The sequence below is a fragment of the Hypanus sabinus genome, chromosome 3 (genome assembly GCF_030144855.1).
Source record: "Hypanus sabinus isolate sHypSab1 chromosome 3, sHypSab1.hap1, whole genome shotgun sequence".
Classification (NCBI taxonomy): Eukaryota; Metazoa; Chordata; class Chondrichthyes; order Myliobatiformes; family Dasyatidae; genus Hypanus; species Hypanus sabinus.
In genome coordinates this window covers 133,315,023-133,342,585 of record NC_082708.1, presented here as the reverse complement: position 1 = coordinate 133,342,585, position 27,563 = coordinate 133,315,023, and the positions used below count along the sequence as shown (strand labels likewise).

General features: G+C 42.3%; 1 protein-coding gene across 3 annotated transcripts; it reads right to left on the bottom strand.

Annotated features, from left to right (window-relative positions):
• Nucleotides 1-88: 88 nt before the first annotated feature.
• On the bottom strand, nt 89-27,460 carry zgc:113425 (uncharacterized protein LOC541425 homolog). 3 transcript variants are annotated; one of them, XM_059965187.1, is made up of 8 exons: nt 27,259-27,460; nt 27,028-27,074; nt 23,660-23,916; nt 23,518-23,577; nt 21,046-21,183; nt 6,314-6,460; nt 4,084-4,144; nt 1,538-2,258 (listed from the first exon to the last, which is right to left on the bottom strand). In XM_059965187.1, the coding sequence occupies exons 3-8, from the start codon at nt 23,822-23,824 to the stop codon at nt 2,122-2,124; spliced, it is 708 nt and encodes a 235-aa protein (XP_059821170.1). In that variant the 5' UTR covers nt 23,825-23,916; nt 27,028-27,074; nt 27,259-27,460; the 3' UTR covers nt 1,538-2,121. The 3 variants fall into 3 exon arrangements, with proteins under 3 accessions (XP_059821172.1, XP_059821170.1, XP_059821169.1); XM_059965189.1 differs by lacking the exons at nt 1,538-2,258; nt 27,028-27,074 and adding an exon at nt 89-1,522 and having other exon boundaries at nt 27,259-27,450; XM_059965186.1 differs by lacking the exon at nt 27,028-27,074 and having other exon boundaries at nt 27,259-27,458.
• Nucleotides 27,461-27,563: the final 103 nt, after the last annotated feature.

Below are 27,563 nucleotides of genomic sequence, written 5' to 3'. Positions count from 1 at the left end.
TCAAGCTATTCTTGGTTACATGGCACATCATCCAAGCACTTGATATCGGCACAGAATCAATCTGTTTCAGAGTAAGTTATTCTCCTGACCAAAGAACATTTCAGTATGTGTATAATTCTGATAGCTTCCCATTTCATTGCAAAGTTTAGTGCTAAACAAAAATGCTATTCTCTATAATCCCAGTGCAAATCCTTCCTGGCCCCTCCACTTGGAAACTCTGGATTCATATCCATGGTGTCTAGTAATTTATATTTTTAAAATTGCTGAATCCAAGAGGCTTTTGATCTGAAGTCCTTTGACAAGGGTGGAAAGGTAACAAAAGCTGTGTGTGGTGGGAGTCACTAGAGAAGTGTTGCTCAATGCTGCATCCAGATTTCAAACTAAAATTCTAATGAACAGGATGATTCAAGAAAAAAAACTGAAGTCCTGCTGAAAAAGGGAAACATGACCTAGTCTAAAGATACTGCAAATTTATGATTACTGGCAAAATTACCCATTACATTTCAGAGTGTCACGAAGTTAAAAATATCTGTTCTCAACTTCTGGTACCCTAAGATGTAAAAAGAACAGCGTTACCTGTGCATGTTTTGGAGAAATGTTGCAATAGAGGGGGAGAGAGTGGCTTTAGACATGGACCCCCTCCAGAGGATCCCCTGGCCCCTTCCTTCCATTTTTCCTATGGTTCACTCTCCTATCAGATTCTTTCCTCTCCAGGCCTTTGTCTTTCCTACCCATCAGGCTTCAACTATCATCTTCTAGCTATCCCCTCCCCCCGCCTTTTTATTCTGTTGCCTTCCCCTTCCTTTTCAGTGCTGAAGAAGGGTCACAACTAGAAACGTCAACTATTTATTCATTTCCATTGATGCTGCCTGGCCTGCTGATTTCCTACAGCACTTTGTGTGTGTGTTGGGTTGGATTTCCAACATGTGCATATTTTCTTGAGTTCACAATAACCTCTACAGTAAGTTTTGAAACATTTTGTGGAGTAAATTTTTAAAATACATATGCATTTTAAGACTGTAATTTATTTTTTTTTAATGTTAACACTTCAACTGCTCTTTGGTCAAAATAGATGTAACAATACTTTTTCATTGCTCACTAAACAGTAACACGGTAGCCACTGAAAATCACATCACCTATCACAGCCGTACAATTATATAAAAAGATTAAGGTGGCAAATTATCTGGTTATTCAATTGATTTTTTTTAATATACTCAGTGCTAATGTTAACTCTTAGCAATGACTGCCATAAAAGTGATTTGTACAAAAACTATTCCAAGCTGAGGAAAATATTGGTAAACTTCTTAAGTTTTCCTCGGATTCAAATTCTTGTCAATGAAGTCCAATAAAAGGAAACCATCTTCCATTTGTCTATCAAGTAAGGCAACCACAAGTGATTAAAGTTGATTTTAAGTAAATAGCATGTAGGGTGCTGTTGACTTTGACATCAGCTCTGCCTCTTCTTTCTCTCCATTCCCATCATTCAGTACTGGATCATTTAGGATTCGCTGAGCACTGCCATCTTGTTTTAAGAGAAATTCATATCAAGTTAGTAAAGGTAGAAGCATATTAATAATTATGCAAAGAATGCCTCAATTAAATTAGCATGGATAGCTCTGCCAAATACATTGCCTAAAAAGATTCCACTGTATAGCCAATGGATAACTGATACCAACCAATGATCTCTGGTAAATTGCTCTGTCCAGATCATAATGCAAGTAACAGGACTGAAATAGCCAGTCATAGATCTACCCAATCAATTAGGTTCTCTCTGGCAGAAAATATGATAAAGTAAGGAGATCAGCCAATTTGTACACAGTTAAGAAATGTTCTTAAGGGTGAGAACAGAGATTGCACAAAAAGGGATTTTTCTTCAAAAGACCAATAAAGACATGAGAGCAGAATTAGGCCATTGAACCCATCGAGTCTGCTCTGCCATTCCATCATGGTTGATCCCAGAACCCACTCACTCCCATACACCTGCCTTCTCGTCATATCCTTTGATGCCCAGACTGATGAGGAATTAACTTCCGCCTTAAATATACCTATGGACTTGGCCTCCATCGCAGACTGTGGCAGAGCACTCCACAGATTCACCATTCTATGGCAAAAAAAAATTCCTTACCTCCATTCTAAAAGGTTGCCTCTCAATTTTGAGGCTGTGCCCTGTAGTTCTGGATACCCACACCATATGAAACATCCTCTCCACATCCACACAGACCCAGGATCACAGGTAGCGCCAGCATTTTTTTGCCCTCCTAAATGAATATGAACTTAATTGCTCTCAGAAATGATACAGCAATTTTAACCATCAGCAACGCTATAGTTCTGAATCAAAAAAGTAAAGGATCTGGCCTTTACCTGCATTGGCTGGAACAGAAAACTATTGTAAAGCTTCACTCATTGATCACCAAGGACAAGTGGCATAAACTTGCTTTCTGTTGCAAGTACAGCACAGTTCAGGCCCTTCGGTCGCAATGTTGTGCTGACCTTTTAACCTACTTCAAGATCAATCTAACCCTCCCCTCCCACAAAGTCCTCGATTATTTTTTCTCTTTCATCCATGTGCCTATCCAAAACTCTCTTAAGTGCCCCTAATGTATCTGCCCCTACCGTCACCCAAGGCAGTGTGTTCTGTACACTTGCATATACAAGGCTGACAGAGTGATGCAGTTCAGGTCTTCAAAGTGATACAGGAGATTTGGGTTGATCAACAAAAACTATATCTAATGTTGGAATCTACAAGAAGAAAGTGTTATCTTAATATTAGAGCAGGCTATTTAGATACTAAAGTATGCAAAGGTTTATGGGAAACAGAAACACTACACCAGAATGGCAGAGGTTGATTGATTAGTTCAATCCTTCACGATTGTAGAATTGAACCCCATTAGCTCTTGATCACATCTGAGCTGGTGCCCAGGAGCCCATATCCAAATTAATCATTGGACAGAGGTAGGACAAAATCCCATCAAATGTCTGGATTTCAAACTTTCTGAAAAATTAGTTAGCAAGTGGGAGCCAATTATTTTGAACTACACTGGTAATCTGTTAATCTGAGATGCTTAACAATGGTTCTGCAGGTCTAAGTCAAGAGCCCCAGCAAACAATATTGGATTTCAGGGCAAGCAGAACAAGGTATAGCAGATAAAGACATTTATCCAATCTTGCCACTGGGTTTATAAAACAAACACAGAGGTAGCAAAAGATGCTTCCTATTAAATATTCACTTTAATAGAATTAGATTAATACATGGTAAACCCCACTGGACAGTAATTCCTTAATTCAACTTCAATTGCGGAATCTCACCAGGCAAAAGAATTGTGCCTGAGATGGCTCTTGAATAAAATAAAAACAAAAAGAAAATGCTGAAAATATGCATCAGGTCAGGCAGATTGTGTGAGAAAGGAAACAAAGTTTATGTTCCAGTTCAAAGACCCTTCATTAAAACCACGTTCTGAGTAAAGTTCCGTTTCTGTTTCTCCCACAGATATGGCCTGATCTGCCAAGTACTCCTAATATTTTCTAAACACAGAGATTCTGCAGATGGTAGGAATTCAGAGTAACACATACAAAATGCTGGAGGAACTCAGCAGGTCAGGCAGCATTTATGGAAAGGAATAAAGAGTTGACACTTCTCCCTTCATTTCCAGTCCTGATTGATGTGTCTGCCCTAAACATCGACCTTTTATTCCTTTCTATTGATGCTGTCTGATCTGCTGAGTTTCCCAACCACTTTCTAATCATATTAAAACTTGCTACTTGAGATTATCTCTGCAAATTAGTTTGTGGCACAGTCTTCAGTACCATTCCCATTGTCCTCCACAGAGGTCTTAGTAAGTTACCATGATGATCACACGCACATCGCAGCCATAATGAACTTGTGGTGGCTGGAACAGTAAACTTCTAAGGTGGTGAAATGAGGGGCAATCATGCTTTATGTGGAATGGTTGGGACAGGGATTCATCATAGGAATGCAAGTTTAAATGAAAACATAAATGAGGCATGAACACATTTTACCTGTCAAAAGACCTACTGTAAATGTCAACACTAGTGTTTGATCCATTAATAGATTTATAAACTTACTTTTCCGGACACTGATTAACTCAATCATCTGAGGTTGATGGTCTTCTGTCATCAATGGCTGCTGCAATGAGAAATGCTATTATTCAGTCTGATTTGTCCCATTACAAAACAGAAGTTGCATTTATACAGTAATCACTCAGCTCATATTCAGTCAATTCAACTGATCAATGTCACAGTCAAAGATCCCAAAGGCAAAGTAAATAAATCACTAGAATACTGCTCTTGGCAGTAATAGTTGAGGGGGAGAAACAAAACTCATAGTACCAGCAATGTTCCCTCTAATTTGTAATGACCAGTGCGTGCATAAATCTTGTACTGTGCCATTTTTTTGCCCAGTGACAACGTGTGCACTGTTACTACACTGTCAATAAGAACTTTGATCTCCTCTGCGTTTGATCTTTTCCTCTCATGTTCATGTGGACTCTCACAAAACATATGTAGCAGGCCTGTGACATGTAATGAAGGATTTTCCTGCTGGAGGTTTTGCATACCATCCATATGTGATTTGCTTGCTAATTAGTTTCAAAATATCATTCCACTTCTTCCCACTTGCAAATTCTCCAGCAACTTTTGCATCGTAACAATGCACACAGGGAATACCAGTTTCTGTATTGTACATAAATTTTTCTCGTAGCTTATGAGCTTTCAGTATTGCAGTTTCTACTGTTCCATTAAGCCATTTTGCCTTAAATGAACAAGCAGTTCTTTTGCGCTTCACGCGCGTTGCTTCTTTGGAATTTGGCATAGTGAATTAATAATTTCTTCAATAAAAATAGTAGATATAAGACAGTTCTAAAATCTGCAGACAAATCATCATAAACTCCATGTTGTCAACACCGTCTGCATCAGAAACTGGAAAAGGAAATGTGATTGTGTATGAGTGCGAAATATACTTAACATGCCAACAAGGTAGAGGGCGACAACCATTTGTGTGCAGTTTAAATTCCTTTGTGCTCTAATAGCAAAAGATGTATGCACACACACACTTTAGTGGGAATGTTGAGTATCAGTAGAAGTCCCTCTTTTGCTTTCCTCAGGAACATAGCCAAGTTATTTCATTACCTTCAAAAATTCATACTGATCACTATCCTTGCATACCACTCCACACCACCAAAATGCCTTTCTTTTCTATTTTCAGTGGTCATCAATCTGAAAAGATAATTGTGTGTTCAAGCAGATGTGGCTCAATCTTTCCAGCAGTTTTTGTTTCTATTTAAGACCAGGTCAGAGCATGGGATTCAGGTGTGAGGTTTGCTTTAAGATTTCAGTGCTGAGAAATTCATGGAATTTTGCAGCACAAAAGGTGGTTATGGAACCAGTTGTGCCACAGCAGCCCTTTCTCAAAATGTCCGATATCTAGTTGAACATTCAATTGCCCCATCTCCCTACCGTAGACTCAGCACACTTGTCCTCTTCATGCACTTTTAATGACCTTCAGCACTTTGGCGTTCTCCCATCTCAGGTGTTCATTACACAAAGCATTTTCTCATAAATTTGCTTTAATTATTGTTGCCCAAACGAGTAAGAGATTTTAAATACTTTTGCACTTGGATAACCTACTCATTTTGAAACTTGATTTGGTGTGAAAACACCTATAAAGTTAAAATTCATATTTTCTGAAAAAGCTAAGAAACGGCATTACATCAAATAAATATTTTGAAGGTGCTTATCAAGTTGGATGACAATATCTACAAGGGTTTTAAAGGGATATGGCAAATAAGATTAGAACCATGACTGACTAGAGTAAACTTAATCTATTAAAGTCTGTCAGCATTGCCCATACCAATCATTGCTGGAAATGTCTGCAAAGACATTGTACAAGGACTACAAAGCTGAAATGCATTTTGATGTCCTGCTGTTGAATAACCAAATAATACTTTTAAATTATTCAATTTGTAGATTAGAACATGAAAGAAATTAACTAGTATGCATTCTTGGATTTATCATTCAGAGCACAACAAGCCATTTTAAATAAACACAAGTAATTTTGATAACTAGCTGGCTGGTGGTGTTAAGGTATCCACACTAGGCTTCAAGGTGAGTGGTCCTGAGTTCAAATCTGGCCGGCACCTTGCACACGTCCCATCCATGCAGGATTGAGTGTCGAGCTATTAACTCGGTCTCATAAAATAAAAACAAATACTAAAGAAACTGCAAGGTTGCTGCCTGATGGGCCACAACACACAGAGGAACAACAATTTGGAGAACTATGACTGAGCAATAAACTTACCATTCCAGTTGTATTGTCAAAACAGCCACAGATGGGGAGGCTTCTACAACCAAGATACACTAGGATGGTTGTCATCAGAATACCAACCACAGATGCCAGTAGTATAGTCATATTGACTCCTTGAACAAGTCTACTGAGTAAATATTCCTGCAATGAAAGAGATATGCATTTCATCTCCAATTTTGGTAAAAGAACAGGATACTGGTAAAATTCTCAGACTGAAGACCCATGTTCTATATTCATTTGGCAAGCAATTGCAGGCTAAGTGACCAGCCATGGTCCTACTTAATGTTTAGACAGCTATCTTTGGAAATTATTCCATGTGACTTCAGGGGAGAAGGCATCAGGCTCACTGGGTATTCTGCCCACTTGGGAAGAGCAATGACAAGAAATAACAATGACTATCTGAAAACAAGATAACTCACATAGAAATCAGAAAATTAATACCTAGCAGACACAAGACTGCAGGTGATCGAACCAGGTGTAAAACTAGTAGGGATGCAGCATACACAGACAGTCGATGTTTCAGATTGAGACCCTTCATCGGGACTGAAATATTAGAGGGGCAATGGCTGGTATAAAGTAAGTAAGTAAGGTGAAGGAGTGGGGAAAAAACTGGTAACTGATAGGCAGATTCAGGTAAGGAGGGGCTATACGCAAATGAAGTCAGGTGGTGGAGGGAAGGGTGAAGATAACAACAGAGGCTGCGAAGTAGGTGAAGACAACTCGGCTACAGATGATGCATAATGATGGGAAAGGACAGTGGAGTGTGGAACCAAATCACTAAGAAAAGGTGGGGAGATGGGGACAGTTGGGGGGGGTAGGAATGCAGTGGGCAATTGTGTGGATGATGGAGTAGGTGGAGGAGTTGGAAAGAAACTACATAGTAGGAGTGCGGTGTGTGTAGGATGACTTGGGTAGATCAGAAGGTGAGAGAAAGAGGCAGGGACAGCAAGTTACCTGAAACTGTAGAATTCAATGTTCATGCTGTTGGGTTGTATGCTAACCAGAGAGGATAAGAGGTGTTGTTCTTTTAGTAATTAACAGCCAGATATAACAAGCAATTAATAAGGTAAATAACATATGAAAGAATTCTGCCGTAATCATAGAACATTTTGCAAAAAACATACCCAGAGTATTGTGTACAATTTTAGTCTCCCTGACCTAGTAATGAGAGTCTCCCTCTCATCAAAGTAAGAAATATTAAATAAAATTGTCTATTTACTGTAAAATCTGATAATTACAGAAAACCCACTGATTCAGCATACAAGAGATTTTGCAGATGCTGGAAATCTTGAGCAACGTACTCAAAATGCTGGAGGATCTCAGCAAGTCAGGCAACATTAATAAAGGGAAATCAACAGTTGACATTTCAGGCTGAGTCTCTGCATCAGGACTGGAAAGGAAGGGGACAGAAGCCAGAATAAGAAGGCGAGGGAAAGGGGGAGAGGTACAAGCTGGCAGGTAGGGGTGCATGAACCTTGATTCCTCTAACTTCTAGTAATCACTCCCCTGGTTTATCCCCCCTTCCCATTCTTCACTTTTTCTATTCCCCATTGTGGTTACCCTCTCACTATTTCTCATCTCCTCTTCGACGCATAAACAGCCCTTTATCTCTCCCCACCTCCTTCCCTCCACTCCACTCCATGGTCTACTGTCCTCTCCTATTAGTTTCATTCTTCCTTAGCCCTTTACCTCTTCCATCGCCTCCCAGCTTCTCACATCATCCTTCCCTCCCTCACCCACCCACCTTCCCCTTCACTGGCCCGGCGCAGGTCGTACTCTTTCTCCTCCCCCTGCTCCACCTGCTGATTCTGGTTCCCTTCCTCTCAGTGCTGGTGCAGGGTCTTGGCCTAAAAGGCTGATGGTTCATTCCCCTCCACAGATGCTGCCTGACCTGCTGAGTTCCTCTAGCGTTTTGTGAATGTTGCTGCTGATCCAACATCTGGCTCCTAAACAAAGTTTTCCACACCCTTTTCAAACTCATCAGAACCACAATACCCACACTGCCTTTAAATTTACCCAATTCACTGGAGACATTTATTATAATACTGTGTAACATTTTCAAAAAGAGAATTAAAATTTTGTTGGAATAACATCCAATAATCCAATAATATCAGGGAGTTAGGAAGGAAGTTGAGAAGCAGGACCATAAAAGTAGTAATCTCGGGATTACTGCCTGTGCCACGCAACAGTCAGTATAGGAATAGAATGAAGTGGAGGATAAATGCTTGGCTGAGGGATTGGAGCGGGGGGCAGGGATTCAGATTTCTGAATCAATGGGACTTCTTTTGGGGCAGGAGTGACCTTTACAAAAAGGACAGGTTGCACTTGAATTCAAAGGGGACCAATATCCTGGCGGGGAGGTTTGCTAAGGCTATTGGGGAGAGTTTAAACTAGGATTGCTGGGGGGTGGGAAGTGAACCGAAAAGATGGAGGAAGAGGCGGTTGGCTCACAAATAAAGAAAGCTTGGAGACAGTGCAAGAGGGAGGATAGGCAGGTGATAGAGAAGGGATGCACTCAATCTGCACTTTGCTTCAGTGTTCTCTATGGAAAAGGATTTTGGCCATTGTAGGGATGATTTACTGTGGACTGTAAAGCTTGAGCATGTAGATATTACGGAAGAGGATGTGCTGGAGCTTTTGGAAAGCATTAAATTGAATAGGTCACCAGGACCGGACAGGATGTACCCCAGCCTACTGTGATTGCTGAGCCTTTGGCAAAGATCTTTGCATCATCAATGAGGATGGGAGAGGTTCCAGAAGATTGAAGTGTTGTGGATGTTGTTTCATTATTCAAGAAAGGAAGTAGAGATAGCCCAAGACCAGTGCGTCTTACCTCAGTGGTTGGCAAGTTGATGGAGAAGATCCTGAGAGGCAGGATTTATGAACATTTGGAGAGGCATAATATGATTAGGAATAGTCTTTGTGAAAGACAGGTCATGCCTTATGAGCCTGATTTAATTTCTTGAGGATATGACGAAACACATTGATGAAAGTAGAGCCGTAGATGTAGTGTATATGGATTTCAGCAAGGCATTTGATAAGGTACCCCATACAAGGCTTATTGAGAAAGTAAGGAGGCATGGGATCCAAGGGGACCTTGCTTTGTGGATCCAGAATTGGCTTGCCCACAGAAGGCAAAGAGTGATTGTAGATGGGTCATATTCTGCATGGAGGCCAGTGACCAATGGTGTGCCTCAGGGATCTGTTCTGGGACCCCCTACTCTTCATGATTTTCATAAGTGACGTGGATAAAAGAAGTGGAGGGATGGGTTAGTAAACTTGCTGATGACACAAAGGTTGGAGTGTTGTGGATAGTGTGGAGGGCTGTCAGAGGTTACAGCAGGACATTGTTAGGATGCAAAACTGGGCTGAGAAGTGGCAAATGGAGTTCAACACAGATAAGTGTGAGGTGGTTCATTTTGGTAGGTCAAATATGATGGCAGAATAGAGTACTAATGGTAAGATTCTTGGCAGTGTGGAGGAGCAGAGGGACCTTGGTGTCTGAGTCCGTAGGACTCTCAAAGCTGCTGTGCAGTTTGACTCTGTGGTTAAGAAAGCATACGGTGCATTAGCCTTCATCAATTGTGGGACTGAGTGCAGGAGCCGAGACGTAATGTTCCAGCTATATAGGACCCTGGTCAGACCCCACTTGGAGTACTGTGCTCAGTTCTGGTCGCCTCACTATAGGAACGATGTGGAAACCATAGTGAGATAGTAAAGGGTTAATTTGTTCTGCTGACAGGTAAAAATTAGATTTCAAGCTAAGCTCTGCTGGCTTGTGCACCTGCAGAACGCAATACGGTAATACCGTACAAAAAATGTGGAGCTACGAGAGATGAACTCATCATGCATATTGTCTGTGGTTGATGACCTTTGGCCTATTAAGGCAACCAAAGGGTCTTTGTCTTAAAATACCACTGTTGCTGGGCATATGACTGTGGGGGTAGCCAGAAAATTGTTTCCTGCTACGTGGCAGAAAGGGTATAAAAAAAGTCTCTGTATCTGTGTGCGGGTAGGGAGACCCTCGGAACGGGCTGCTGTGGGCCTAGAGAGAGCTCTCTCCAGTAGCAAGCTTCTAATAAAAAAAGCAGTTGCTTTATCTTCCGTAGTACTGAGTGTTCTTGCATCCGGTAACGGGTAATAATTAGAAGGAACGTTTGACAATTTGATGAGCCAACCAGGAGTCCAAGACGAGGCAGCTCCGTGAGGCGGCATCAGTGATCGGCTCGGTGGCAACGACCCGAGACAGATGGGTCCACAAGGTAAGATTTACCTTGATCTCTCTCATTAGTTGTGTACCTTGTCGACCCCTTCGTCTACGGGCATTCCTTGGACAGACTCCTGAAGAATCATTAAGGTTGCCCGAGTACTACGGTAAGAAGGGGTTGGAGGGGGGCTTGAGGATTCGCCCAGGTGTTAAAAAAGTGGGGTTGAGGATTCGCCCAGGTACAAGAAGTGTGGGATTGAGGATTCGTCCCAGATAACAGTTAGAGGATTCACTGGGATAATAGTTAGAGGATTCACTACAGTGAGTTTACAATAATCTGCCTGTCTCAGACACCCTGCCTTAGACCGGTTGTTAAGAGGGAAAATCCCCCATGTGAAGGTCAGTACCCTGAAGTGGGTGCAGAGAGGCACAGCACAAAATTAACGGATTAAAGGAAAATGGGTCAGACCCTTGATAAGTCAGGAACGGATACCCCCTTGTTCAAAATTTGTAAGGAGACTCCCAGGGACGGAAATGATTTTTGTAAATTATCTGACTCATTAAATAAGAAACTGGAAATGGAACGTGGCCATTAGGGGGAACCTGAAATGTGCAGAAATTCATTAATGCAGAAAAGACAATGTGGAAGCGGAATTCAGGGGGGAAATGGAAAATCTTAATGTCAACATGGAGAAAAACGGCCGAGGAATTAACCAATAAGTCTAGACAAAGTAGTTGGGAACACAATGCATCTAGAAGAGGGATTAGTGTATGTGATAGGGAAGGCAAACCCAAGCCATGGGAAGTGTTGAAGTAACAGCGAGGAGCATGATAAAGGACAGAAAAGGAGGGAAAAAACAGGAGAAGGAACTGGACGGGGACGTGAGGTTGTTAATTACCAGGGTAAAATGGAGGTACCTCCGGACAAGTCTGGTTTACCGATGTTGTTCCAAAATGAGACTGATGATACAGATGAAACTGAGGAGGATTGACTAGTTCGCCCCACGGCCCCAGTTTACCCTCCACTCCTTCAGCAAGCAGGCATCCCAACCATCACCTCCTTACACAGCTCAGGAACGGGAGCGGAGACATGGGCCAGAACAATTTAGTGATCCCGTTGCAGCTGGAACTGAAGCCACTGAAAAAAATCTACCCCGCGGCCGAAACGCAAAAATGCAATTCTCAAGAGAAACAGTTTAATAGGGGGACTGCCCTTTGATTGACCCTGATGAGGAGTGTGATGAAAATGACCCCTTTGAAACTGTGGCCCCGGATGCACACACTCCACGTTTACTCCTGACCGGAATTGCCCCGATCCCCACGGGAACGCCGATGAACCCACTCTGCGCATTTATACCCCATGGAAAGCTCATGAAATGCGCATGATGATGAGCACCGCACCTAACCATAAAACGAATCTGGACGATTTTATACGCTATATAATAAGCATCATTCAAGTGTATCAGGCTACTCTCCAAGATCTTTTCAGTCTGTGCTGTACGGCCCTCACTCAGGATGAACAGACTAAATGGTATCAGGGACTAAATAATCACAATAATTGGCAGGCATTTTTGACAGTGAACCCAGACCCAACAGAACAGGTAGACAAGATTAAACGAGCCCTTAAGACGACCCTGCATCAGCTTGTTGACATGAGCAAAGTCTTAGAATGTAAACCTAAGGAAAGAAAAGACGGTACTGACTTTTAGGACCGTTTCTGCTCCACCTATGCAACCTATGCCGGGGATACCGCCTTTAATGCTGGTAATCTCTCGCCCCAGTTTAATGCTATTCTTGTGCAATGTATCCCTGAGAATATTGATGCTGCCATTAGGACCAACAATATGAACTAGTCGGATAACTGGTGACCCCAGATGAAGCGAGCACTCTTTTTTTTACTGGAACCCGCCTTAGTAGCTACGCCATTGTGAATGACTCGGCTGTGGTCGAGTCAGCATCCTTACCACCTCCTGTCTCAGCACAAAGGGCAGAACTATTTGCCTTGACAAGAGCCTGTATATTGACCAAGGATGAAGTGGCCAATATTTTTACTGACTCCCGTTACGCTTTTGGGCTGGCTCATGACTTCGGCCAGCTATAGGCCCATCGAGGATTCCTCGCTTCCACAGGGACCCCTATCCAGAATGCCTCATACATAAAGAACCTCCTCAGTGCCATCCTCCTTTCAAAACAATTAAGTGCTCAGCGCATCTCTCCGACTCCTCTCGTTACCCAAGGTAATCATCGGGCGGACAGAGAAGCCAAATTAGCGGCACAGACTGCCATTTATATTGTCTCCACGGCAGAGAAATTGGCCTTGGCCTGCTGGCCAACCACAACAGCAAAGGGTTTTCCAGACATGGACAACTACAGGGGGACGCCCCGATTCAGAAAAACTAATCTGGAAGTCACATGGGTGTTTGCACTCTGCGTCCGAGAGCCTCTGGCTCACACCAGTTGGCCAAGTTTGTATACCTGATGCTTTGTTACCAATGCTTATTGATTGCCTGCATACTGATACGCATCTTGGCAAGGAGGGAATGAGTAACATTTTACTACGCACCTGGTGGCACCCTAGATTGGAAGAGGCGGCACAAGAGAAAATACGATCATGTCTGATATGCCAACAAATAAATGCGGGAAGAGGAATAAAGTGTGCCCGAGGAAAAATCCCCTTGCCAAGGGGTCCTTTTGAATTTATTCAGCTTGATTTTATCGAACTACCGCGTGTACACTGTTATAGGTATTGTTTAGTGATTGTAGATGTGCTTAGCAGATGGACTGAAGCCTTTCTGACCACCAATAATAAAGCCTCCATGGTGGTAAGGGTGTTACTTACAGAGATTATACCAAGATTCGGCTTACCCAGACAGACAAGTTCGCACAATTGTCCTCATGTTGTGGGAAAAATAAATAAAGAACTATGCGAGGTGCTGCACATTCAACAGCGATTCCACTGTGTCCAGCACCCGAAGGCTGCAGGAATAGTGGAATGGGCTAACGGCACCTTGAAAAATAAGCTGGCTAAGTTAATGTCTGAAACTGGACTGAACTGGCTGAAGGTCCTTCTGTTAGCTTTGTATCATATGATGATTCCTCCCCATTCCACTACCACAGTATCAGCGGCTGAAATTATTTATGGACGTCCCGGAAGGACCCCGTGGGATGTCAATACACAGCCTCCCACCCAAGTTGACCTTAATGTTATGGGGGGGGGGGGTGAATTGCAAAGGTATTTCAGGCAGTTAACATCCTCTCTAAAGTTCCTTCATTCTCAGGTGCAGGAGGCATTTAAACCACAGGAAAAACCAGAAGCGGAGTGTCCGGATTTGAAAGTTGGGGATTCGGTACTGGTAAGGGATTGGGAGCACCCCAAGCTTGGACCCCGGTGGAAAGGACCTTTTCAGATCCTTCTCCAGATGCCGACTGCAGTAAAAGTACAAGGTCACAACCGTTGGATTCACCTGAGTGATTATAAGCGAGGGTCGCCGGACGAAACGTGATTGTTAACACGTACAAACACGTTGGAGGAACTCAGCAAGTCGGGCAGCATCCGTGGTTTCGGGCCGAGACCCTTCGTCAGGACTAGCGATTGTTGTTGGACTTGGACTCTTTATGTATTTACAGATGCTTTGGAAAGTAATCTCTTTTATGAAATGCATATGCAATTATATGGTAACAGAACTGTATGTTACCCCTTGTAGAGGCACTATTCGTGGCTAACCCAACTGAAAGGAATTGGGAGGAGTTAGTGGAAGAGGATACGTCAGGCAGAGAGCGTAAAGGTGATAAGGGAAGGTTTACAAGAGCGAGTATGGGACAGTGTGTGGAAAGTTTGAACAGCACTTTAGGGTGGAGTTCTGAGAATGGGTGATCCAAGAGCTGGGGAACTCAGTCCTGGCTAAACGCACAGAGGCAACAGAATGACAGTCTGGAAATGGAACTATCTGTAGGGGCACCCACGGCTGCCCTTTCTATTTCCGAGGAATAGGATGGGTGTGTGTAATTGTTAAAGTCCCTAAGAACATCCCCAGCATTGAAAGGCACTGTCTGAATCATGATTGTGGAATAAAAAGCAGTAAGTTTTCATGTACCTGTACTCGAGAAAGGTGTGTTGTCCTACCCGAAGGGAATCAGTACGTGTGTGGTCATTGTAATGGGACCCACGTTTCTAGAGGGAAAATGTCAGCTGGCTTTCGCCCCAATATACCGTGCTGAAAATATCTGGTATCAGAAAACATTTTCTGACAGTTCCACATGCTACTGGGCAAAGAGCGGATACGTGTTCCTCTTACACTACGGGTCCTAATGCTCTGCCTCCACCATTCGCCGTTGGAACGATCACCGTTCCTGGCCTGCAGGAAGCTCCCGTTTGACGACGACTGGTGGCTTGATCCATCAGTAAGGAATTATGTGCGGATTATAAGGACCTGACCACTCTGGGATCGGCGGTGGGCTAAGGCTGGCTCAGCACTTTCTCCCTCGGCGGATCTGCAGGGGCCATAGCTGGGAATCGAAACTACCTCGTCTGTGGGCTGACAGCATTGGGGAACAGCACAATGGAGGCAATCAACCAAGAAATGGCAGAACTTCGACTTTACGCTCTGCAGACCCGGTATGTTGTGGACTACCAGTTAGCCCAGCAGGGAGGGGTGTGTGCCATAGTTGGAGATAAGTGCAACACCCATGTCAGGGACGAGTCCCATAACATCTCGTACGCGATTCTAGAGATTCAGAAAATTCAGATTCAGTTAGATAGTTTTAGGCAAGGGTCTGCCGGGAGGAGAAGGGTGGCTCAGCTAGTTGCTAGGGGGATCATGGGCCTCTTATTTCCTACATGGGTTAGTCATTCTTGTTGTGATTATCATTGTGTGTTGTGTACTGTTGACCTGTTTAAACACGTGCTGCAAGGCTTTCCCTACCAAATTAGCGGCACTGTTTTCAGCCCCAATTTAATTGTTATCATATGATAAAAAGGAGGGAATGAGGTAGTAAAGGGTTAATTTGTTCTGCTGACAGGTAAAAATTAGATTTCAAGCTAAGCTCTGCTGGCTTGTGCACCTGCAGAATGCAATATGGTAATACCGTACAAAAGAACTACGAGAGATGATCTCATCATGCACATTGTCTGTGGTTGATGACCTTTGGCCTATTAAGGCAACCAAAGGGCCTTTGTATTAAAATACCATTGTTGCTGGGCATATGACTGTAGGGGTAGCCAGAAAATTGTTTCCTGCTGCATGGCAGAAAGGGTATAAAAAAGACTCTGTATCTGTGTGCGGGTAGGGAGACCCTCGGAACGGGCTGCTGTGGGCCTAGAGAGAGCTCTCTCCAGTAGCAAGCTACTAATAAAAAAAGCAGTTGCTTTACCTTCTGTAGTACTGTCTGTTCTTGCATCGGGTAACGGGTAATAATTAGAAGGAACGTTTGACAATAGAAAGGGTGCAGAAGAGATTTACAAGGATGTTGCCCAGATTGGGGAGCATGCCTTATGAGAATAGGTTGAGTGAACTTGGCCTTTTTTCCCTGGAGCTACAGAGGATGAGAGGTGACCTGATAGGGGTGAAAAGATGATGAGAGGCATTGATTGTGTGGATAGTCAGAGGCTTTTCCCAGGGCTGGAATGGCTAGTATGAGAGGGCACAGTTTTAAGGTGTTTGGAAGTTGGTACAGAGGAGATGTCAAGAGTAAGTTTTCTTTTTACACAGTGTGTGGAATGGACTGACAGCGACAGTGGTGGAGGTGGATACGATAGGGTCTTTTAAGAAGCTCCTGGACAGGTACATGGAGCTCAGAAAAATAGAGGGTTATGGGTAACCCTAGGTAATTTCCAAGGTAAGGACATGTTTGGCACAGCTTTGTGGGCCAAAGGGCCTGTATTGTGCTGTAGGTTTTCTATGTTTCTATCTTTAGTCCAGCAAATCTCTCAGCTTGCACCAGTGTCCCACGTCTGCTGCATTGTCAGTTTTATTGCACTGCATTGAAAACTGAGGTGGACGCTGTCTGATGATTAAAGACTGAGTAGGCTGGGTCTATGGTCTCTGGGATTGAGAAATCTGAGAGATAATCTCAGAGGAACAATATATACCAGAGATTTGAGAGGCTCGATTCTGAGATGTCATTTCCCCTGGATTGAACATTCAGAATCTAACTCCTAATCCTGAGTTATAGCCTCAGGAGAAGCAGTTAATGTTTTGGACAGAAGTAAGGTTGAATTTCTTCACCAGCAAGGTGCAAAACTTAGGAATTCTCTACACAGAGGCCCAGTAACTCTCAGTTGTTGAGTAGGCACAAGACTGAGACAAAGAGATTTTTTGGATTTTACTGAAAACATAGGATATGAGGAAAGAAATTACCATCCCCTCGGTGTTAATCACCAGGCTCTAAAACAAGGGCCTCCATACCTCCCTCTGTAACTGGATCCTCATCAGAAAACCACAGTCAATACACATCAGAGGTATCATATCCAGCTTGCTGACAATCAACACTGGCACACCTCAAGGATGCGCACTCAACCCACTGCTCTACTCTCATGACCGTGTGGCTAAGCACAGCTTAAATACTATTTATAATTCTCAGATGACATCACTGTTGGTATAATCTCGGATAACAACAAGGCAGCATAAAGAAGTGAGACGGATTGGTTAGTTGTGTGGTGTTGCAACAACCACACACTCCACATCAGCAGGACCAAGGAATTGATTGCAGACTTCAGGAAGGGAAGTCAAGAGCACATGTACTGTACCAGTCCTCAATGAGGGATTAGCAATGGAAAAGGTGAGCAGCTTCAAGTTCCTAGGATCTTGATGCATGCACAAAGGCGGCAAACCAGTGCTCTGCTTTTGTTTTAGGAGTCTGAGGAGATTTGTTATATCATCAAAAACTCTTTTTTATAGATGTATGGTGGACAGCACTTTGACATCATATCCTAGTATGGAGACTCAAGTGCCTGGTATTTCAAGGAGTAGTAGAGGGTTATAGACTCAGTCAGCTCAATCACGGGCACCATGATTCCACCATGTCGTGGAATTTCTCCGGATTCATTAGAGTTATTTTATCACCCCTAAAGCCCAGGTAGTTTATTACATAGGAAGATCACCACTGATATCATGGTGAATGCAATTTACTATGCTATTAATGTACAGAAAATCCTCAAAGTTACCCCCAACAATTAACTTAATTGCTTGGACAAAACTGAAGCAAGTCCCAAGAGATATTGTAAGTGCACACTTTGATGCATAATATCCAGCGGCACATTAATCTGCTTCTAATTTGGTGGTACTTCTTAGAGTTACCAATTTGACTAGCTCCCTCCTTAAGAAGTTGTGCATTGCAAATTTTCTGTCTGGTTTCTTTCAGGATTCTGGAATACCTTCCATCCATTGAGATTTATTAAGCTTTTAAAGCCTCAAGACTTCCACCTAATTTATAGCAAAGTCATTAATTTTACCTTGGTTAACCATCTGGGAAGGACACATTGCTCATGTGTTTGCTCATGAAAACCTGAGGGGGAGTAATCATTTCAGAATTCTTATTAATTAAAAAAGTGAACTAAATACATAAATTTACATTTCCCTTCCTTTTTACCCTACATTCCCCAGATTAGTATGCAGACTGGCAAACTGATAAATGAGATTGATGATTTCATGTGTGGCAGGTCCCTACACTATGCCCCAAAAGTGAAGTAATTTAGATTAGGTCCTTTAATACACTAACTTTTTTTTCCAAAAAAATAGTATTGCTTCTTCCTTAGCAATCTTATTTTAAATAATTATCCATCATTCAACAAAATCTCCATTTTCCTGTAAATTTCATTCTTCTATTTCTATATCACTCCCTCTGCAAGTGAACCAATTGAACAACAGCCGTATGTTTCTTTCAAATAAAACACTAAGACCTGTCTCCAACCCTCCTCCTCCTCATGGACTCCCCGCCCAGAACTACCCGCCCTGGATCCGTTTATCTCTAATTGCCATCGGGACATTAACCATCTCGACTTCATCACCCCTTGCTCGAATTCTAACCCCTCTGAACGCTCTGCTCTCCATTCTCTCTGCAACAATCCCAACCTTATCATCAAACCCACTGATAAGGGGGGGGGGGGGGGGGTGCTGTTGTCGTCTGGCGCACTGACCTGTACATAGCGGAGGCAAGACGACAACTCACTGACACCTCCCCTTATCTACCCCTGGAACATTACCCCACTAGGGAGCACCAGTCCATTGTCTCCCAAACCATTTCCGATTTCATCAGCTCAGGAGATCTCCCATCCACGGCCACCAAACGTATAGTTCACACACCCCGCACTTCCGTTTCTACCTCCTACCCAAGATTCACAAACCTGTCTGTTCAGGCAGACCCATTGTCTCTGCTTGCTCCTGCCTCACTGAACTCATTTCTGCCTATCTCGACTCTGTTTTATCTCCCCTTGTTCAATCCCTTCCCACCTATGTCCGTGATACTTCCCATGCTTTACATCTCTTCAAAGATTTCAAGTTCCCTGGCCCCCACCGCCTCATTTTCACCATGGACGTCCAGTCCCTATACACCTCTATCTCCCACCAGGGTCTCCAAGCTCTCCGTTTCTTCCTGGATTCCAGACCCAGCCAGTCACCCTCTACCACCACTCTTCTCTGCCTCGCGGAATTAGTCCTCACCCTTAACAATTTCTTCTTTGGCTCCTCCCACTTCCTCCAAACTAAAGGTGTAGCCATGGGCACCTACATGGGTCCTAGCTATGCCTGCCGTTTTGTCGGCCACGTGGAGCAATCTATGTTCCAAGCCTACACCGGTATCTGTCCTCCTCTTTTCTTGCATTATATCAACGACTGCATCGGTGCTGCTTCCTGCACACATGCTGAGCTCGTCGACTTCATTAACTTCGCCTCCAACTTTCACCCTGCCCTCAAATTCACCTGGTCTATTTCTGACACCTCCCTCCCCTTTCTAGATCTCTCTGTTTCTATCTCTGGAGACTGCCTATCCACCGACGTCTACTACAAACCTACAGACTCTCACAGCTACCTAGACTATTCCTCCTCCCACCCTGTCTCCTGCAAAAATGCTACCCCTTCCTCTCAATTCCTCCACCTCCACCGCATCTGCTCTCAGGATGAGGCCTTTCATTCTAGGACAAAGGAGATGTCTTCCTTTTTTAAAGAAAGGGGCTTCCCTTTGTCCACTATCAACTCTGCCCTCCATCGTGTCTCCCGTATTTCACGCACCTCTGCCCTTACCCCATCCCCCCACCAGCCCACCAGGGATAGAGTCCCCCTGGTCCTCACCTATCACCCTACCAGCCTACAGATCCAACGTATAATCCTCCGTAACTTCCGCCACCTCCTACGGGATCCCACCACCAAACACATCTTTCCCTCCTCCCCCCTCTCAGCTTTCCGCAGGGATCGTTCCCTACATGACTCCCTTGTCCATTCATCCCCCCCATCCCTCCCCACCAACCTCCCTCCGGGCTCTCATCCCTGCAGACGGAAGAAGTGCTACACCTGCCCCCGCACTTCTTCCCTCACCACCATCCTAGGCCCCAGACAGTCCTTTCAGGTGAGGCACCACTTCACCTGCGAGTCAACTGGGGTGATATACTGTATCCGATGCTCCCGATGTGGCCATTTATACATTGGCAAGACCCGCCACAGACTGGGAGACTGTTTCGCCGAACACCGGCGCTCTGTCCTCCAGCAATTCTTTTTCTCTCTCCTTCCCCCCCCATAATCTCCCCCCAGCCCTACCTTTCTTTCTCTTTTATTTCCCTTAATTCTCCACCTTCCCCCAGCCCATTTCCCTTCAGCCTATCACTTCGCAGCTCTCTACTTCATCCCTCCCCCCACTTCTTCGATCATCCTATGTTACTTCACTCCTGATGAAGGGTTTCGGCCCAAAATGCCGTCACTACCTTCTCCCATAGATGCTGTCTGGCCTGCTGAGTTCTGCCAGCATTTTGTGTTTTTATTTATTTCCAGCATCTGCAGATTCACTCGCGTTGCCTTCGAAGACAGGCAATTAGTTCTCTTCAATCTCATCCAAAAAAAAATCTAAGAAAGTGGCCAAAATCATCAACAGTGTTTCATTTAAACAGAAAACAAAAGACTACAAGCATTAAAATGTGCAGTCTGCATGAAGATTGCACATTTGGCATGTTTCTAAATGGACTTCCTTGGGGTTTAAACAAAAAAGGGGGTTGTCAACTTTATAAGTCGTAAGAAAATAATGAAAAATATAAAATGGGTAAACTAAAATTTCTTGTCCTTTTTTTTTCCACCCCCGAAACTTCAGGAAGTCTTCTCCTCCAGTTTTTGCATATCATTCTTTTATGCAACTCCACAGCTAGACTGATTATAAGTTTTGCATTGTTGTGCAATGTAGAAATTCCCTACCTAACAGTGTTTTGCATAGGAAAATAATGGCACACAATCATTTAATACGTTTGAACATCACAGAGTTTTGAAGCTTGTGATCAGCAGAGAAAAAACACCGCAATAAAAAGAAATTCAAAAAAGCTTACCATGTGTATGACATCGCTGGGTTTATGTTGGAACACTTCATCATCATCTTCACCATAACTCAATGTCAATGCCGCATATATTATTAAAACAGTTGTGGTTAACCAAGATAGTATAGCTGATCCAACCATAGCATGCACCTAAACGTAGAATGTATAATAATGTGATAATGAAATAGTGTAACAAATTCAAACACCACTAAATAGCATTACATTATTGACGGTTTTAATACAGAGCTGGCATTTGATTTTTTTTATTTATTATTTAGAGATACAGCGCAGAATAGGCCCTTCTAGTCCTTTGAGCTGTGCCACCCCACAACCCCTGCCAGCCCCGATTTACTCTAGCCTAATCACGGGACAATTTACTATGACCAAGTAACCTACTAACCGGTACATCTTTGGACTGTGGGAGGAAACTGGAGCACCCGGAGAAAACACTTACTTCCTATGGGGAGACTCCTTACAGAAAACGCTGGGATTGAACGGTGAACGTTAAGCTGCAATAGTGTCATGCTAACTGCGACCTACTGTACTGATATTAAAACCAATCTTTGTGAAACTTATTCACTTGGCTTTTCCTGTTAGTTTTGCTTTAGTAGGCGGTCACGGAAATATAGTTAGACAGGGATTGATTCACAGCATACGAGAATGTCACTTCCATTCTGAATTTACCACATTGTTTGTGATTCAATAGCATTCGTAAAGAGATTTGTTTCATTGCCTCGAGTATCATCTTGCGTATGCTGTTTACAAATTACACAAATGTTTGTCTGGCATTTTACTTTTTGCTGAAATAAAAATTTAGAATTACTTCAGGCTCATACTAAGTATTGAAGTTTATTTAACACACATGTAATGACACTTGAAAGTGCATGGGAAAGCAATTGAAAACTGTCACACCCATATTAGAAATCACAGAAACACGTCCTTCAGTCCATCTAGTCAATACCAAACTTTTATTCTGCCTAATTCCATCGACCACAATTCTCCATACCACTCCTATCCAAGTACCTATTCAATTTTTTCTTAAATACTGTAATTGAACCCACATTCAGCATTTCTGCTCAGTTTGTTCCATACTCTCACAACCTTCTGACTGAAAAAGATCCCCCTCCTGTCCCCCTCAAACATTTTACATTTCATCATTAACCCGTGGCCTCTAGTTTTAGTCTCATCCAACCTCAGTGGAAAAAGGCTGTTTGTATTTACCCTACCTATACCCCTCCATCATATCTATCCTCATTTTCCTATACATTAGGGAATAAAGTCCTAAACTATTCAAAATTTCCCTACAACTCAGCTCAGGTTCTGGCAACATCCTTGTAAATATGCTCTGCACTCTTAATGAAATAGGTAGATGATCAAAATTGCAGACAATACTCCAAATTAGGTCTCACCAATGTCTTATATAATTTCAACATAACATCCCAACTCCCTGTTGCAGTACTTTGATTTATGATGGCCAATGTGCCAAAAGCTCTTCTTACAATCTATCTACCTGTGAGGCCACTTTCAAAGATTATGGATCTGTATTCCCTGATCCTTCTGTTATACTGCACTCCGCAGTGTGCTACTAATCACTGGGTAAGTCCTATTCTGGTTTGCCCTCCCGAAGTGGAACATATGACACTTTTCTGCATTAAAGTCAATCTGCCATTTTCAGCCCATTTTTCCAGCTGGTCCAGATTCCACTACAAGCTTTAATAGTCTTCCTTGCTGTCCACTACACCCAAAAACTTGGTGTCATCTGCAAGGGAGCTAATCCAGTTTACTACAATATCATCCAGGTTGTTGATATAGATGGTAAGCAAGCTTCTTCAGTCTTGAATTTTTCCACATTTCTTTTACCAGTCTTGGAAGATCTTGACAATGTCACTGATGTACATATACATGTGCAATGCACAAAGCGACAAGACAGGCTCTTCTGGTCAATACTCACACATAATATTTCTTAATGCTATTAAGTGGGCTTCCCATACTTCAGAACATAGGAAACTATTCTGGAGAGCATTATATATTCAAGACTGACCCTGGTGTTTCAGTAAAGATGCGTAATATGACTTAATCCACAGCAAGATATTATCTTAATTCTCTGAAGGCAACCACAAAATGACTGCATGAAACTGGCATTGCCTGAGCTTTTGTTTAAGATTCCAAAAATGAACTTTACAAAACAGTATTATAGTCTACTTTGAACCTACCTCAAGACCAACCAAGTACTTGACAAATCTGTTACCATATTTGGGAAAAGTATCAGCTGATCCCTCCTAAATATGCTCAGTTCATGGGGTTTAGAAATTTTAGACCAGGAGAAAGACAAAACTCTTAACTGGCTATGCACAAAGATCAAATGATCAAGTCACCCGACCCCCTTAGCCAAAATAAGTGCTACTTGTTAGACACATTTCATTTAATAAACCAGTTAGATTATTTTTCCTGATACAAAGGTAGTATTAGATGCAAGTGACTTACAAGAATGGGACTTTTTTTCTGAGCAGAAAATAATGCCAAAACTCCTGGAAATGCCATAACCTGAAACAGCAAGCAAATATACCATTAGTTTAATGAATAAATATAAAAGCACATTAAAGAGATTTAAATCATTTAGGTTTACCATGCCCGTCCAGATGGGTATTCTAGTCCGGCGAAGTACCGAATCCTTCCTCACTGATCCATCTATGAAGCCACACACCACACAGACAGTAGAACAAGCTATCTGCAGAATTCCCAGTGGAATCATACCACGCTGGTTAAATATGAAGTATCTATAACGTGACATTGCTGGAGCTTATAAAGGTGGGAGAACCTTCATAAAAAACCTTATTAAGTCAATAACATCTGGAGGTTGAAAGCAAAGTTCTCTTCAACTCACTAGGAGGAAAAGGAAAAAAAGGGTTATGCATCATTCACATCTGCTTGTATGTTAAATTCTTCTGTCACAAGGAATATAGTTATAATCCACCACAATTTAACATGGAGATGCAAGTCTGAAGTGACCTGCAGTAAAGTATCCTCAATCACATTCCTACAAAACTAAATATCAGATGTGGACTTCAAAGCAAAGAAGAATAACTCTTCATTCCATCCAGTCTATGTTGACTCTTAAACAACAATCTAATTTACCAAAAATCTCTTGGCTATTTCCCAGGTCTTTGCAACTGCATCTCCAAATGTGTTTGCAATTCTCTTTTGAAGGCCATCACTGATTCTGCTTTTGACACTTGATATGAATTCCACACCCAACCACTCATTATGCAAACAAACTATTTCCTTTCTTCACCTTGGGTTTCTTTGGTAATCAGTTTAAATTTATACCCTTTGATTATCAACCATTCTGACACAAAACATTCTTTTTATTTACTCCAAATTCTATATGATTTTAACAGCTCAAAATCAAAGCTTTCCTGAACACAAGACTGTCTGGGGTCCTCCAGCATTTTGTGTGTGTTGCTCTTAGGCTTCGCTTGGCTACGATCTCTCACCTCCAATCTCTGAAACAATGTCAGTACCTAACTTAAAGCTGGTGGCCATAGACAGATAGTAAAAATTCCTGTAGTATTCTGTCTTAAATTAAACTCATGTATTTAAAAGTGGAGATTAAGCATTTTGCTATTTTCATACCCGAGGACATAAATTAGCTAGGAACAGTGCATTTCAAAAGCTTTACTGCAGATTTTTGTTAGACAGGTTTAATTTCCAATGGGATTTGCAGTCAAGGAATAGAGAGCATTTACGTCTTGCAGGTGCGAGCAAACTGGTGGTGCAAATTGCTCTTGACTCATGAATTACCAAGCAATTGGACAATCACTTGAAAAAGAACAATTTGGAGAATATGTCTTCACACAGCATAAAATTTAACTTTTGTCCAAAATCCAATATGAAAGCCAATATCATTAAGATTTTTATTTGAACTTTCAAGGTTATAGCAAGTGTTTTCTCCTCTCACTGTCCTGCCAAAGCCATAGCTGATCATCAGAGATAATTAAGGACTGCTGAAAGAAACAGCCAACCATTTTGCAACCTTTCCTCCTTGGCTTGCTTGCTTGTTTTCAAAAGTTCCCCAGCTTGTGGACTGAAGCTTCATTTTAGAACTGAGCACCTGCAGCATTGTTAGAAATTAGATGGGACATTAAACATTGTCTTCTCTGGCAAGCTGTATTGATAAATCTTTTCATGTGAAGATGACTGTGTAGTTCTTTGCTATATTATGATTTGCAACCAAATGCACTATGCAATAGCAATGCCTGCCTTTCTCTGGTAATGGCAGTACCAAACATTTATAACCTGAAACATTCTCTACAGATCATGTTACAGAACCAAGATTTAAAAAGCAATTGCATTATACAGTACATTTATTGTGATGCTGACACATCCCAAACACTTCGCAAACATAACCCACCAAAAACTGAATGATGAACAATCTCCTGCTCTATCAGTTACAAGATAGGCTAAATATCCCCTAATATAGTTACAAAACAGAAAAGAATCTAAATATTGTATCGTGTGTGTGTTTTTATTCCCCAAAGTCCAAACTGTAATATCTTAGAAAACCAGAAACAAAGACATAAATGGGCCTTTTCCTGAATGGAAAGATGCATGTCACAGGGGATGGTGCTTAACTTATTAACAATGTCTATGAATGCATTTGATGAAGGCACTGAAAGTGTTATTGATAAATTTGCTGAGGATGCAAAGATAGGCAGGAAAGTAAGTTAGGAGGACGCAAAGAGACCACAAAGGATATTGGTACAGGTAGTGATCGAGCTAAGATCCAGCAAACAGTGTGTAATGAGAGAAAATATAAGTATTCCATTTTAGCAAGAAAATTTAAATAATGTACAAGTGAATTATCTGAATGATGGAGATTCAGCCCTCTCAGATGCAGAAGAATCTGTACTTTCTATTGTGATTTGCAAACGTATGTGGATTCAGCAAGCAAACAGAAAACAGTATATCTCCATGAAGCAAAAACAAAACTAGTTTGACTATTATCGTTTACAGGCCATCCCAAGTTATGAACACCCAACTTATGGACACTCTATACAAGACCCAGCACCCACATTATTAAATTCAAAAGTCTGACAAGCATATTGATTTCACTACTACAGCCAGTGGAAACTAGTTTCCTCTCTCTCTCGCTCTCTCTCCACTTTTTGAAATAGTTCTTTCTTGTGTATTCATCACAACACTGTCTACCGAATGGAATAGTTTTTTGTGTATTTTCCAGAATATGGACAAATTCATCCCATCATCTGTAAAAACAGAATCTGTTCATTCCCCAGGGATGACCTGTATTGCTCAGGAACTGAGTGTCAGAGAGGTTATAGCTAAACTATGAAGGGACAGGGTTGTACAGTGGAGTACTCTCTTTAGTATTGGTCTCCTTAGTTAGGGAAGAACAGTAATGCATTGGAAGCAGTTTGGTGAAGGTTTACAGCTCTAATGTGCATGTTTTCCTGTGAGGGTAGTTTTGATAGACCATCCTTGTATCTACCGATCTCCAGAAGAGTGAAAGAGGGTGTGATTGAAAGATATATCATCCTGAGAGGTTTTGACAAGATGTGGGAGAATCTTACAAAGGTTTTCAATTTAAGACGGATAGAGGAAAAAAATTATCAGAGGGCTGCAAACCTTTGGAACTGTCTTCCTCAACGGACAATGGGAACAAAGTGATTAATTTAAAGCAGAGACAGTAGATACTTGACAATGCTACTGAATCTGGATTTGGGGTTTTTGTCAGATATATGGAGTAGGTTTGAAAGGACAAACTATTCTTCCTCGTAACTTGTGTGTGATGTTAATTACAGTATTTACATCTGGTTCCCAATGGATGTTGGGAAATGGAAGGAAGTCGTAACAGCTACAACTCTCCAGTAAACCCGATCGTCTGCTGTCGTATATAAAAAAACATGATAGACCTTTCCTAACATCATTCAATAAATATTAAAAAAACTCAAGACGGGCAGGTTTCGTAATACTTACGTTTGGACCGATTGTGAAGCTGCAAAAACAAGCCATCGTCCTGGTTCCTAAGAGAAGCCTCATGTTTATTTTAAAATGTTATTCACCCAGTGCCTTTAACAAGGCATCCCCACCTGATATTCCTTAAGGTGACTGAAAATCGCGCCCTCCCCCAGCTGGAACAAAAATGCCTCACGTCCACACTCGCCCGCCGCCTCCAGGAAATTCGGCCGGCACAGGTGCTTCACTTACCTGCTATTTAAGCAATGTTTACTTCCTCCTAAACTTCAACGAGTTATATAGTTTTTACATGTTCCTTTTGGAGAAGCTGTAGAACATAGCTTGCCTCATTTTTTTTTCAGGATCCACTTTCTCTCTCTCTCTCTCTCGGCACGGTCTCCTGTACCAGGCTCTTCCTGTAACTCCAGCTCCCAGAGCTCAGCAGGAACACCTCATTAACCCTGTCCAACCCACGCACGAGCACGGCCACAAGAAGGAACCAACAAACCTGTTGCTGCTGCTTTTTAACTTGCTCCCAGTTTATCACAATGTTACTA